We start from the raw sequence: 12,879 nt of genomic DNA, 5'->3' as shown, positions 1-12,879 counted from the left end.
ACCTTTTTTTTCAATAGCGATTTGATGAAATACACAAGAAAAATACGTTACGATACAAACTTTTAGTTTTCATGCGTTTAAGGGGGAGAGCGTGTAACCCAAATGATTTTCTGCAGCTACAATTTACCGATGTTCCCTAAACGCCTCGCACGCAGGCGGTAGACGGTTAACTTGCCGGCAAAGCCTCGAGTTAGTGCACCATACGCAACTCAGGCAGGTTTATGGTTGAAAAAAAAAAAAAAAAAATCACTTCAAAAAGAATGAAATAAAACTTTCTAATGCCGAATTTACCGACGTTGAAACCGAGCGATTTCATCTGCGTGGACCGGCCGCCCGATTGAAGTCTACGTGAGGTAAAATGCTGCGGCTCGCTGAAACTGGTGCGATTTACTTTTGCCAATACGCGCTCCCTGTTCAGCACTAAAACAACAGACCACAAATCTCGGGACAAGTTGGCGAACATAACGGAGCAGCTGAAGAGACATGTGTTTCTGTGAGGAGCTGGTGGAGAACAAAACAAGGCTAAAAGGAAAAAAAAAAAAAAAAAAATATTGGACTTCAATTAATCAGGTGGGCACAACGCCAACAACTGCTTCCGGATGTGTTCATGGTAAAACACATTTACCAAGTCAAATGCATCAGGCGGGGAATACGTCAGCGTTGTGTTTGGCGGTTCGTAGCTCTGTCCCTGCAAAGTCCACACAAAAACATTATTGGCGATTTGCATTCGACCCATCTTTAAGATCGCGATCGCGTCTCGGGTTCCCGATTTTGCAAGCGTGCCACGGCGACGATATGAATGCCAGAAATGCGCAGTATTTTCCTTTGAATCTTTTTCTCAACGACGCGTGGAAAAAAAACAACCAAACATCTGTCAACGCCGCCACGGTCGGAGCCGCCGCAGGAAAAAAAAAAAAAGAGCCACAAAGCCGACCGACGTTAAAAGTGTCATGGCGACCCGTCTCCCGTTCATAATTCATCCGTTAACGGCCTCGACAGTCAAGAGACGCTCTAACGGGAATATATGACTTTCTTTATGGAAATGTTTACTTCACATCTCGGCGGGGCGTCTGAACGGAGGCCCCGAAGGTGATTAAGACTTTAAAGTGAACCGAACGTTAAACCGGGCAAAAAAGTTTCCCATTTACAATTAAGAGTTTGAACGGCGGTCTTAACGGCCGTCTTTTGTCATTCACGCTCTTAACAAAAACACGCGCGAGGAGCGCCGGCCGACAGTTGGTCTTAAAGAGGCAAATTCCTCCGCAGCGTTTTCTCAACCGTCGTAAAGCGTCTGCCGTTAAAGCGATGTTTTTTCAATCCGTCTGCTCTCTCTGACATTTCCAGATAACGCTGCCGTTAGGTTGATTTGGGGGGGGGGGGGGGGGGGGGGGATTTGCACACCATATGCTGCTGTGTCAAACACCTACATTTAAGCGGGCTTACGGCGCTGCATTCCCTAATAGCGGCATCATCGGAGCTTGTTTATCTAACGCGCCTGTTAATGTTATTTATTGGGAGTCTGCCCGCCATCCAGTTCCTCGGCGCGTGCTGAGGAGACAGACATAAGATATGCAAATGCCGACGTCGACCGAACTTCTCAGGCAGTAAAACGGAACATTTGCATTTGATGTAGCACATAATAAACTGGTTATTAGCATTTTAAATGCGTCAAACAAACTTGAAAAATGTGGCCTGCGCTGGTGTGTTTTTTTTTTTATTGCCGCGTGCAGTCAAAACACACACGCACGCGCCACGCGTGCGGGAAAAGTGCGCACGGGCGGGCGCGTAACTGTAAAACCGCTGTACGCAGGAGCAAACCGAAGTCACAAAAGAGTCGCGGGGACAGATGACGTTGCTTCTTCACCGTCTCCTTCTCTTTCGGGCCATGAACCTTCGACGCCGAGGCTCACTTCCTGTTTGGGTCTCATCCGCGAGACTGTGTGTGAGAAAAAAAAAAAAAAAAAAAATGGAGGAAGACTCCCCGACGTCACCCACGGGCTGCCTGAAAAGCTTGTTTCTCTGTCCCAGATAAAAGTGGTACGTGTGCAAGCTTTCTTGATATGTGGCTTAAACAGCGCCTTCGCGTTCACCGCCTGCGCTGTCTGAAAACTAAACGCAGAACCGGAGTGAGTTTTCGCACCGTCTGTTAACGCTATATGTGCTTTTATTTACACATCAGCTAGTTTGGTACCATATAAAAGTCAAGTAGGCTCGAGAAGGTGAAAACGTTTAGAGTACGAGTATGTAGCTGTTTCCTGGAGGGAGTAAATATCGGAATGAACCCGATAAATATAAAACCATTGAAAGTACCAAGAGAAAGAAATCGTTTGATCACCTCTACAAGAATATGAACAAACGCGGCTGCTTGTCCGAATGAATGGGTTGTTAAAAGGTGAGTAAACGTGAGCTCGTGCACCGGATAATGGATCCAACTCAACACAAGCACAAACTACAGCCTCGGGTCAAAAAATAAACACGTTAACCGACACAATCAGTTCAAGTGTCACAAGAACAGTAAATATTCCCAATATTTTTTTTTTACTGTCCCGTCTGTAGAGACATGATGTGTAAAACATGGAAGCTTTTTTTTTTTTTTTAAGGCTTTTTAATGACTGTGCTTCATCGTGGTACCTAAAATAAAGAGGACAGAAGTTGCACTGGTAAAGATGCTCGGATACAATCATTTTACGACATATTTATTTAAATCTTTTTATGTTTTCTTCTTTTTGGGGGGGTTATTTGTTTGATCAGCGAGTCGATTCAGAGCTTGGACTATAACAAGAGGCATGGACGGCTCATATTTCATTTCAGATGATCTCGGACCCGAGTGAGAAAAAGACGAGCACGGAGCGCAGGAGGGAGGCTGTCTGAATTGGTTTTTCATTAGGAGTTAATGATGTGATAATCTCTCCAACAGTAACCAGGCCGTACACCCTGCAAAACCCCACTAATGGAGTGTGTGTGTGTGTGTGTGTGTGTGTGTGTGTGTGTGTGTGTGTGTGTGTCTGCAGTGCCACATGCTTATGTTTGAATGAGAGTACTGTATGTGTGCATCATTACAAGCCTGCGTGCATGCCGATGTTTTCACATGATGCCAGAGATGGACGGACGGTCGTCGGTGAGCCCCACACACACACGCACGCACGCATGCATGCACGCACACACACACACACACACACACACACACACACACACGCATGCATGTGCACAAGCCAGACCTGATCCGAACTTTCCTCTCTGCATGTAAGCCCACTCACCCGCCCTCACCCCATCACACCGGCTTAAATCCTACATGTTAATCTCTCTCCTTCTCCCTTCTCTTTCTCTCAAACACATACAAACATACTTGCTTTCATTCTCCGCTTGCAGAGACCCCGGCTTCATTTTCTGGTCATGTGCACCCATTGCAAGGGGGCGAAGCGGACACAAAGTGACACAGGGAGCAGAATGGGGAGGGAGAGGAGGCGAGGCAGGAGCTGCGGGCTGAAAGGAGGCGATGGGAGGTGTCTGATTGTCCCACGCTGAAAGGGACAGTTAAAAGGAGAACCTTGTTGCAAAAGCTGGTGGGCCGGGCTGGAGGCTGGTTAAGTGCTGGTGGTGTGTGCGACTCTGTGTGTCTTTGTGTGCTTGTGTGTGTGTGTGTGTGTGTGTGTGTGTGTGTGTGGGTGGGTCTAATGAGAAGGAGGAGGATGACTGATGACCGAAGGGAGGATGATACTGGAGACGATGATTATAAAGGTTAAAGGAATAGTTTGGGAAATATGCTGAGAAGAGTGATATCACTCGTATATCTGTTTTTTGTTTTTTTTAGATATGAAGCTGCAGATTGGTAAATTAGCTCGGCTGAAGCTTTAAAACAGTAATTTGTCATTTTATAGGGGTTATATTCAGACTCTTTTCAGGCAGCTAGTGGAGAATCCAGAAAGGATGAAGAAATACAGAAATTCATTTTCTTTTTTTTTTCTAGTTTCCAGATTTAACAAACAACAAAATGACTTTTAAAGGTGCTGCTTTGCAGACTTTGTCCACATTTGACAGAGTAGGCTACCTCCCGGTTTTTTAGGCTTTGTGCTAAGCTACGCTAACAGCTGCCTGCAGTCGCTTCATACTTAACCGACAAAAAAATGCAAATAAGTGTTTTTTTCATTCATAAAAAGTGTTGAAAGAGAATTTTCTTTCCCTTAAAAGGTGCAAAAACTGTCCCTGAATCTCAAGAGCTCTTGTATTTATAGGTGGCAAAGCAAAGACTCTAAACTAGATTGTGACTTTTCACACAGCAGTAAATATTTTCTCTTTTCCAAAAGGCGAAATAACCACCTTGATTAGTTATCTATTGGGATAAAAAAAAAGGCGTGACAGAAAACATCATTGTCTCTGTTTGATAAAACTCACCATCAACATGCTTCAGAAAGCTTTGCGATGCCAAATGTGTATCAGTGTGTTCACAAAGAGAGAAATAAGAACATGAAGGTATGTTTCTTCATTACTGAAATGTTAATTTGACTTGTTTTTGCCTAATTAACGCCAGTGTCTTCCAAGAACAAAACAGCCCCACAAATATTAATTAGGACCTCAATATTCATGTTGGCGGAGATGGTTGTGAGGTCTGTAATTAACGAGATTTTAATCGTTTGATCATCTCCTTAATTAAAGGCTTGCTATAATTTAAAGGTTTGTTTACTTTTCACAAAACAGGAATGAGAAATCTTATTGATATTCTCTTTTACCCAGGAAGCAACCAAAGGAAACGAAGAAGGAAAAATCCAGCTTTTAAAAGTTCCCCAAGCACTTCTGTGACTTGCGGTACATTTATTACTTTTCAAATGTCTTTTTAGAAAAATAAATCTCTGAACCACTTTTCATGGCTTCACTCAGATCTCAATACTCGTGTCTCTGTCTTCCATCTGCCTTTCGAATGCTTCAATGCTTTGTGAAATCTCTATTTGTGAAACTTCAAACCGCGGTTTGACGGTGTCCTCGATGGGTCAAATGAAAGCAAAATACATCCATAGTTTCACATAAGTTTGGTTTGATCTACTGCAGGTTAACTCAGTAAAATGGTCTGGAGAGCTCTGAAAAAGAAAAAGAAAAAAAACCACCTCCGTTCAAATAGATCTCAAATACAACTACTGGACAGTTGGTGAATCCCCTGAATGCAATTTAATAGTTCCTGTGTATGTTACAATATTTTCATTTTCATTTCGGCCAATATATACACACATTTGCTCTCACAAAAGGAAGACTTAATACAGAAAAATAACTATATAAGTTGCAAATCATTCTGTTTTTAACATTTCCTTTGACCGTAAACATTTCGTGGATTTCTCCAAAGAAACAGACTCTAAGATCTTTTGTCCACATTCATAAAGTATGTTAAGTGTCTCCGTATTATTTAAGAGGAGCATAAACATCCTCCAAACCTGCAGAACCCCAGAGTCAAAGTTAGTGAGTCACAGAGTTGAACTCACAGAGAAACTTTTGGATTTGAGTTTTGCAACGTGTCATTTCTCTGTTTGCTTCCTTCATGTTTATTTCTGAGGCATCTTATTGTCTAAAATATTATTATGTCAAATCATCAGCATGGTCAATTTTATTTTGACCATTAGGAGCTTTTTGTCCCAAAGTACTTTTACACATTTGCAGTAACTGGCAGGTTTTTATACTAAAATGTGGTTCTTTGAATTCTCCCTGCAACAAAAAATTGCAGGGAATCATATAGAAACACACATATGCTTGTGCTGGGACGTTGTTTTAGACTCACTATAATTTTTTTTTTATTATTTGAACAAGAAATGGATTTGTGTCTTTTAGCCTCAAATAGGCAGTTTTCACAGGATTGCTTGCAGTTAGTCAGCGCTAAATGTTACACTCTGCTGTCAGTTTCCATTAAAAATCGCTTTGAGAATGTGTTTATTTAATGGGAAAGTTTTGTTTTCCTTTGGGGCAAAACAACATGACACATTCTTGGTTTTCAGCCCAGTAGTTTAATCCAGGGGAAGTTTTGCTGCCTCGAGCTCTTTAAGCCATTTGAGGCATAGATTTTATCAGGTAATTATGCATCTATTTATTCATACAACCACTTTTATTCAACACAACAAGCCACATCCTAAACTGTAGCTTTGATATCTTGATGCAACAACAGCTAACTAATGAGGCTGTGGTTTTCGGCAGTCTCTCACTGACGGCACTGTTCGTGTCAATATCTCTAAAATGAAAACCTCGTACAACTTTGTACTTCCTGACAAGATGACAAGACCCTCTGATCTGTTTGTTTTGTGCTGTAAAGCATCCTTTGTACTGTAAAGTTAAATAAGTCACTGAGACCTGGGTCGTGCCTTCTTCAAAGTTTAATTAGACAGTTGCCATGACAGGAAAGTAGAGAAAAACTGATATAAATTGCACATTATTTACATATTTGAATTGTTTTATGTGAATTAATAATGAAATATAAGTGTGAATGCGATACGTAAATGTTAAATTTTTTTGGTAACGGGTTACTCTTTAAAAGCAACCTCGACATCTTCAGCTGCGACCTTGACCTCTCTGAGTGTGTGCATTGTCCTGTTCAGCAACGTCCTCCTCCATGCTCAGAGATATTCAACTGTTTGTGTCACAGTGAGAGTGAACCAGCCGCTGACGACTGCTGGAGGGCGCCTCCATTAACTGTTTACTGCCCTGAGACTGTTGGAGGGGGTCTAACGACCGAGCCCACCAAAGAAGGAGAGTCAGACAGGAGAGAACATGTCTGCTCTCTAATTATTTAAACTTTAAATGTGTGCGTTACTTGCTCAAAAGTCCTTGTGGCGTTAAAGATTGCCTGTAAACTTTATAGAACACTTTCACCAATTTTAAATTTAGTTTTTTCATATTATCGTTAGAAGCCAGAAGTTACTGATGCAGCTATTTTGTCAGATACTTCATAATATAACAGCTCTATGATTGGAAATGACCAAACACCAATTAACCAGCGCATCAATCACAGATTACTGTCACAGTTTTGAGTTACTGACATTAAGCTACACTAAAATTTAAGTCCGACTCATTCATTCAGCTATCTCAAAAACAAAGCCAAATATTCACTATTCTCTATTAGAAATATCAGAAATGTTCCTTTTTGTCTCATCTGACTGAAGGGACGAGTTGCAGCAATGTTTGATTGACAAGACGAAAAAACAAACTGGGTGGCTCCAGCTAAGAACACATAAAAAAAAAAGACAACTTTGAAAATTGGACCTCACAGCCATCTCATTCTTATGAACACAATATCTGCCACTTGACTGCTGTCTTTTTTTTATTTTATTTTATTTTTTTTTTAAAAAAGGGCAAGTTTTAAGAAATGATTTAAAAGATGTTACCTCAGATCTGCAGGAAGCGTGTTTCAAAGCTGAGAGGCTCTGACGGTTCCCGCCAAGAATCTGAGGCTGCACGCTGACAGGGTTCCCGCAACTGAGCTAAACTCTATAACAAGGATCCATGAAGTGCTTTAAAAGTGATCAATAAAACTCTTAAAATCAACAAAAACTAAAAGAGGCCAGAACAGAAGTTACATGATCTCATTTCTTTAAATCAGTAAAGTCAGCTGAAAGCATGACACTGATTTGTGGATATGATGATATAAAAGCATGTTATGACCTTCTCAAGATCAGCATGGGCAAAAAAAAAAAAAAAAAGAGATGCTCCTCAGCTGACACAACTCTAACTCAAAAGCTACTCCCGGATTTTAGCTGTTGGTTTGACCCTTAATAGCAGCACAGAAGCCCCAAAAAGCCAGAAACCACTGAAGAATTTAGTTTGAACCAACATGAAGTATGATGCCTGTCCTGCTCTCTGAACACTTGGAGTTCAATTTAAGTGTTGGCTGCATCTTTAAACAGAACATCAGCAATTGAATGCTCACACAATGTTTGCAGAAAAAGATATATTCTACACACAAAGAGGTGCAACACCGGGTTAACTTTACCGACTAATAATCGGTTGTTATTTTTATACTGTATATTACTGTTGGGTAATTTACACAAACTAAAACTGTGGTTTACTACAAAACAGATTGTGTCTGAAAACTGTCACAGATGTATTTTTAGTTGTACAAATTGATGCGCATATGATAGAGTTTAAAAAGAGCTTGAGTATGACAACCTAACACTAAATCAAAACAAGACATTGCTGACCCAATTTGGGTCCCAGTGATTTTTGGTGTTAAATTAACTGCCCTTTTGCTGCCCAGAAAAAATGATGCGAGATGGCAGAGAGCCACTCATGAAAGAGAGGAAGATAAAACGAGAGAGAAGAAGCAAGCAGAGCCAGAAACAGGAGAGAAGGAGCACAGAGAGTGAGAACGAGTGTGAGAGGAGGAGAGAGATACAAAAAAAAAAAAAAAGATATGAACAGAGGAATGAAAGGAAAGCGAGGAGCTTACGCAGTGAAAAGAGCACATTATGGGCGACCTGCTGCGACAGTAGTGTGGGGAACGGTGAATAACTGCCTTCATTTAGACCAGTGTCCTGGTGGTGAGGAGCTGGAGGCCTCAGATGGACACACACACACACACACACACACACACACACACACACACACACACACACACACACACACACACACTCAAAAACACTAAAAAAAATACATAAGCAAAAAGAAACCCTTTGAAAAGCATGTGTTGCTGCACAAATTGATACCTGACACGCACAGGCACAGGCACGCACGCACACACACACACACACACACACACACACACACACACACACACACACACACACATACACACACACACACACACACACACACACACACACACACACACACCTCCTCTGTCCCTCTCATTCACACATTTCTCCACATTGGCCGGATTAGGAACACTTTCTCTTGGGTGTGCGAGGCTGCCCCGCAGACAAAGAAACACTTGGGGACAGGATTAGTAGGCTTACAGCGGATTCACATATGTCCAGTTCAAGCAATTGGTATTCAAAGCTTTACACTTTCAAATGCCACCAAGAGAGAGCAAAGCCGACCAGCGCTTTTCTTTGCATTGGCAGCACCTTTATGAGAGGGGCTCTTTTGCTGGGCCAACAATGAGGCCGTGAATACACATTTCTACTGTTCTACCAGGGGGATCTCATTGGTGAAGGATAGAGCCCCGAGCAGAGACTTTATTATCCGGGTTTGAAGTGCTGGGTGGGTGGGTGAGAGCGCGGACGGACGGACGGACGGGTTAGACAGACAGATGGATGGATGGAGGGAGGGATGCCGAGGTGGTGGTCAGAGGAAGAGTGCTTCAGTTACTTCCGCGTGTCATTGTTGGTGGCCCGATCCTCCACTCCACCTCGACAAAACAGATCTGGAGTAGACTCTTCAGAGTGGAGAGATCGCTCTCAGCAGCTCAATATACACAATGCTGACTCAATTTGGTGCATTCAGCCAATATTTTAAAACAGCAACACCTTTACAGATGTCTCTTTGCTGCATTCAGAAAAAATAAATCGGTTTTCTAAATGATAAGTGGATTTGCACCGGCGTTCATTTTCATAAACTTGTTCATTGCATTTTTAAAAATGCACTTTTACAGCTGATGTTAATATTTAATGGTCTTTTCCAAAGAATTCCTCCTGTTTAATCTCGAGTTTTCTTCTTAATTTTGTGTTTATTATCCTCAGTTATTCTTTTAAGTACTTAAGCTTAAGTATTACTGTATAATTAATGTTACTGCATTTTATTTAACTGGTATTTATTTGTGAATAATTAAGTGCTGAATATGACTAATCTCGTTTTCTTAACAAAAAAACAAAAATAAATTTGATTTTGGAGGGATAAACAGATAGATATATAGAATAGATTTGCACAAAACCCCTTTCATGAGGTATATCCAATAATAATAACAACAATAATAATAATAATATTCTCCAGTAACATGGAAGCTCTGATGAGTTTCCTGCGGGTCCAGACATGAGGTATGATATCGGGGTAAACTCTGTCGGCCACATGCTGCCATATGGCCAGCAGAGCGCCGAGTGTCGGAGCGGACGTGTTACCGCTGTCCCAGCGGAGGCCCCCGCTCCCCTGCGGCAGCAGTAGCCGCTGAGTGGGGAAACCAATTTCCCATCCCATTCCTGGTCTCTCCCTCAGGGTTGCCCGGCCGAACTGCGGAGACTTTTGGCTGAAATTTTGACCGTCCGATAAAACACAGCTCTCCAAAGTGCGCAGCATGAGTGAAAGGCTGGTGAAGTTTTAAGGCGAGCACAGCATGGTCTCTCTCCTCCTTCTGAAAAATACACACCACAATTTATAAATAACATTTTTTTCGCAATGTTAGGGAAGTGATTTTGTGCGTAAAAGGTATATTGTGCCGCTCAGAAATATGTGCTAAAGAAAAGGCAAACCGAGGCGAATTTATTTTGTCTGTAGCTTTTAAAAAAAATAAAGTGCAGGAGACTCAAAGTAACTTGTGCAACATGTGCAGCTTTTACAGAAATCTCATAAAATAAATGGTTTTAAAACTAACCAGTTTGTCTCAAGAGCAACTTTCTGGTCCACGAGAAGAAGAAGAAGAAAAAAAAAATGAGAGGAGAGGCGCGCTGTGCCCCCAACAGTGTCCTGACAATGGCAGTGAATGGTTGCGCACCGCGGTCACTGGGACAGTCAAAGCACACCGCCCCCTTTCTATCGGGCACGTCATCCTCCTAACTAGGCGTTATGAATAGGAAAGCCGCTTTTGTCTGTCCACACGTATAAATACCCACAATCAGTGTCCTCCTCACCGCAGAGATACAAGACACACACACACATACACACACACACACACACACACACACACACACACAGAGAGAGAAAGTCGGCAGAAGCAAAGTGGTCACCGATGTGATAAGAGGGACAGAAGCGCGGGACAAGAGGGATACAGGCAACATCAGGTGACCAAGAGCTCCAGAAAGAGAGAGACAGAGCGCATAAAAGGCGACAGGGGTGAGAGAGGAGAGAGTGAAAGTGAGCTAGAGGGAGGAAGCCAGCAGCGACCTCCTACACAGCAAACTCGGAAGCAAACCCATAAAATGAATTCAGACTCCAGCTCGAGCAGCAGAGCCTCTTCCCCGGACATGGACAGCATGTTTCTCCGAGACCACCTTCCGCACCACCATCATCACCACCACCACCACGTCGGGTCCTCCGTGTCCTCCTCCACGCAGGGCGGCGAGCAGCAGCGGCAGAAGATAACCGGCGGCGAGCACCTGCGGTCTGGAGACGCCAAGTCGGTAGGAAGCAGCAGCAGCAGCAGCAGCAACAAGTACAAACTGAAGAGGCAAGTCACCGAGGAGGAAATGTTCAATCTCCGTCTCAAGATTAACGGCCGGGAGCGGAAGCGCATGCACGACCTCAACCTGGCCATGGACGGCCTGCGCGAGGTGATGCCCTACGCGCACGGGCCCTCGGTTCGGAAGTTGTCCAAGATCGCCACGCTGCTTCTGGCCAGGAACTACATCCTGATGCTCAACAGCTCATTGGACGAGATGAAGCGGCTGGTGGGGGAGATTTACGGAGGGCAGCACTCAGCCTTCCACTGCGGCACCGTGGCGCACGCCGGTGGCCCCGGTGGACACCCGGGCGGTCCCGCTGCCGCAGCCGCTGCCGCAGCAGCCGCCGTGCACCAGGTGCACCCGCTCCTCGGGGGCGCGCTGTCTTCCTCCCCGGCCTCCACTCTGTCGAGCGCGCTGCCAGGACTCGCGTCTATCAGAGCACCCCACTCCCTGATGAAGGGCTCCCCGGTTGCACCCCCGGCCCTGCAGCTGGGCTCCGGCTTCCAGCACTGGGCCGGGCTTCCGTGTCCCTGCACCATCTGCCAGGTGCCTCCTCCTCCACACATTCCCATCACCTCCACCGGCCTCACGAGACTCACAGCGGAGGGGAAGGACGGCATGAAATGATGCCCGGTGTGTGTGTGTGACCGGCAGCAGAGACTCGGAGATGTATAATGATGTTTGTAAATAGAGAATTCAGGGCATGAGGGTGAATTTGGCCTCACTGCATGTTGTCGTTTTGTCTGTTTTCTTGTTTGGCGTATGAGAAAAAAAAAAAAGGGAAAAAAAAGTGTTATTTTCCTCCTTGTAACAAGGACTTATAAAGACTGATGGTTTTGCCAAATGAAGGTAAAAAGAAAAAAGTTGTTTCATGCAACAAGACGCCTCGTTCCTCCTGCGTTTGACTGAGTTTTCGTCTCACCATGTGAAAGGTGAAGGAGGCTGCATGAACATTTTAATTTAGCATTTTTTTTTTTTAAATCAGGCGTCAATTTGTGAAAACGAAGAATGCTCTCTGTGCCTTGTACCAAGGATGTTAAAACCTGAGTTCTATATGAAAATAATGACATTTGTGTGTTTGATTAAAACGATGCTGCCACCACAGAAATTTGATTTAAAATCTAAGTTTATAGATTTACTTGAATTGTGTGGCTCAGTGTTTGTCCATTTGTGCTCTGATTTCCATGATTTTCTGTTTTTATTTTTATCTTTTTTTTTTTTTTTTTGCATGATGGTATAATTATCACAGCATGATTGTTTCTGCTGAATTGAATTTGTTATGCCCAGAGATCCCGTGTCTTTATTTTTGTACATTGTTGATGACTGATGAAATATTTATTATCACCCAGCGTCCCTGGATGAAATTTCAATAAAACTGGAATTATGAATCATATTCACTGTCTTCCTCTCTTTTTGAAAGAAACTCTGAACCATTAATAACAATAATTACCATGTCAACTATGTCTTAAAGTTTCTGATGTCCAGTTTAAATGAATTTTTATTTTTATTTTTTTTAACTTTAAATACTTATTTTTCATTAAATATGTTCACACTGGTAAATTCGTTTATTTTTAGATTAAAGCAAACATTCAACCTCTTA

The 12,879-nt window shown here is 43.0% G+C and overlaps 1 protein-coding gene across 1 annotated transcript; it reads left to right on the top strand.

Annotated features, from left to right (window-relative positions):
• Window positions 1-10,958: 10,958 nt before the first annotated feature.
• On the top strand, window positions 10,959-12,623 carry olig3 (oligodendrocyte transcription factor 3). Its single transcript, XM_069144025.1, has one exon. The coding sequence runs from the start codon at window positions 11,037-11,039 to the stop codon at window positions 11,904-11,906; it is 870 nt and encodes a 289-aa protein (XP_069000126.1). The 5' UTR covers window positions 10,959-11,036; the 3' UTR covers window positions 11,907-12,623.
• The last annotated feature ends 256 nt before the right edge of the window (window positions 12,624-12,879 follow it).

The sequence above is a fragment of the Embiotoca jacksoni genome, unplaced genomic scaffold (genome assembly GCF_022577435.1).
Source record: "Embiotoca jacksoni isolate LCO1_2020_lvr unplaced genomic scaffold, fEmbJac1.0.p SCAF_12, whole genome shotgun sequence".
In the NCBI taxonomy this organism is placed as follows: domain Eukaryota; kingdom Metazoa; phylum Chordata; class Actinopteri; family Embiotocidae; genus Embiotoca; species Embiotoca jacksoni.
The sequence above is the reverse complement of the archived record's forward strand: the minus strand, read 5'-3'. Positions and strand labels throughout refer to the sequence as shown.

What these genes read in the sequence shown, in the direction of transcription:
- olig3 (XM_069144025.1), top strand. Translation starts at nt 11,037, where the DNA reads ATGAATTCAGACTCCAGCTCGAGCAGCAGAGCCTCTTCCCCGGACATG.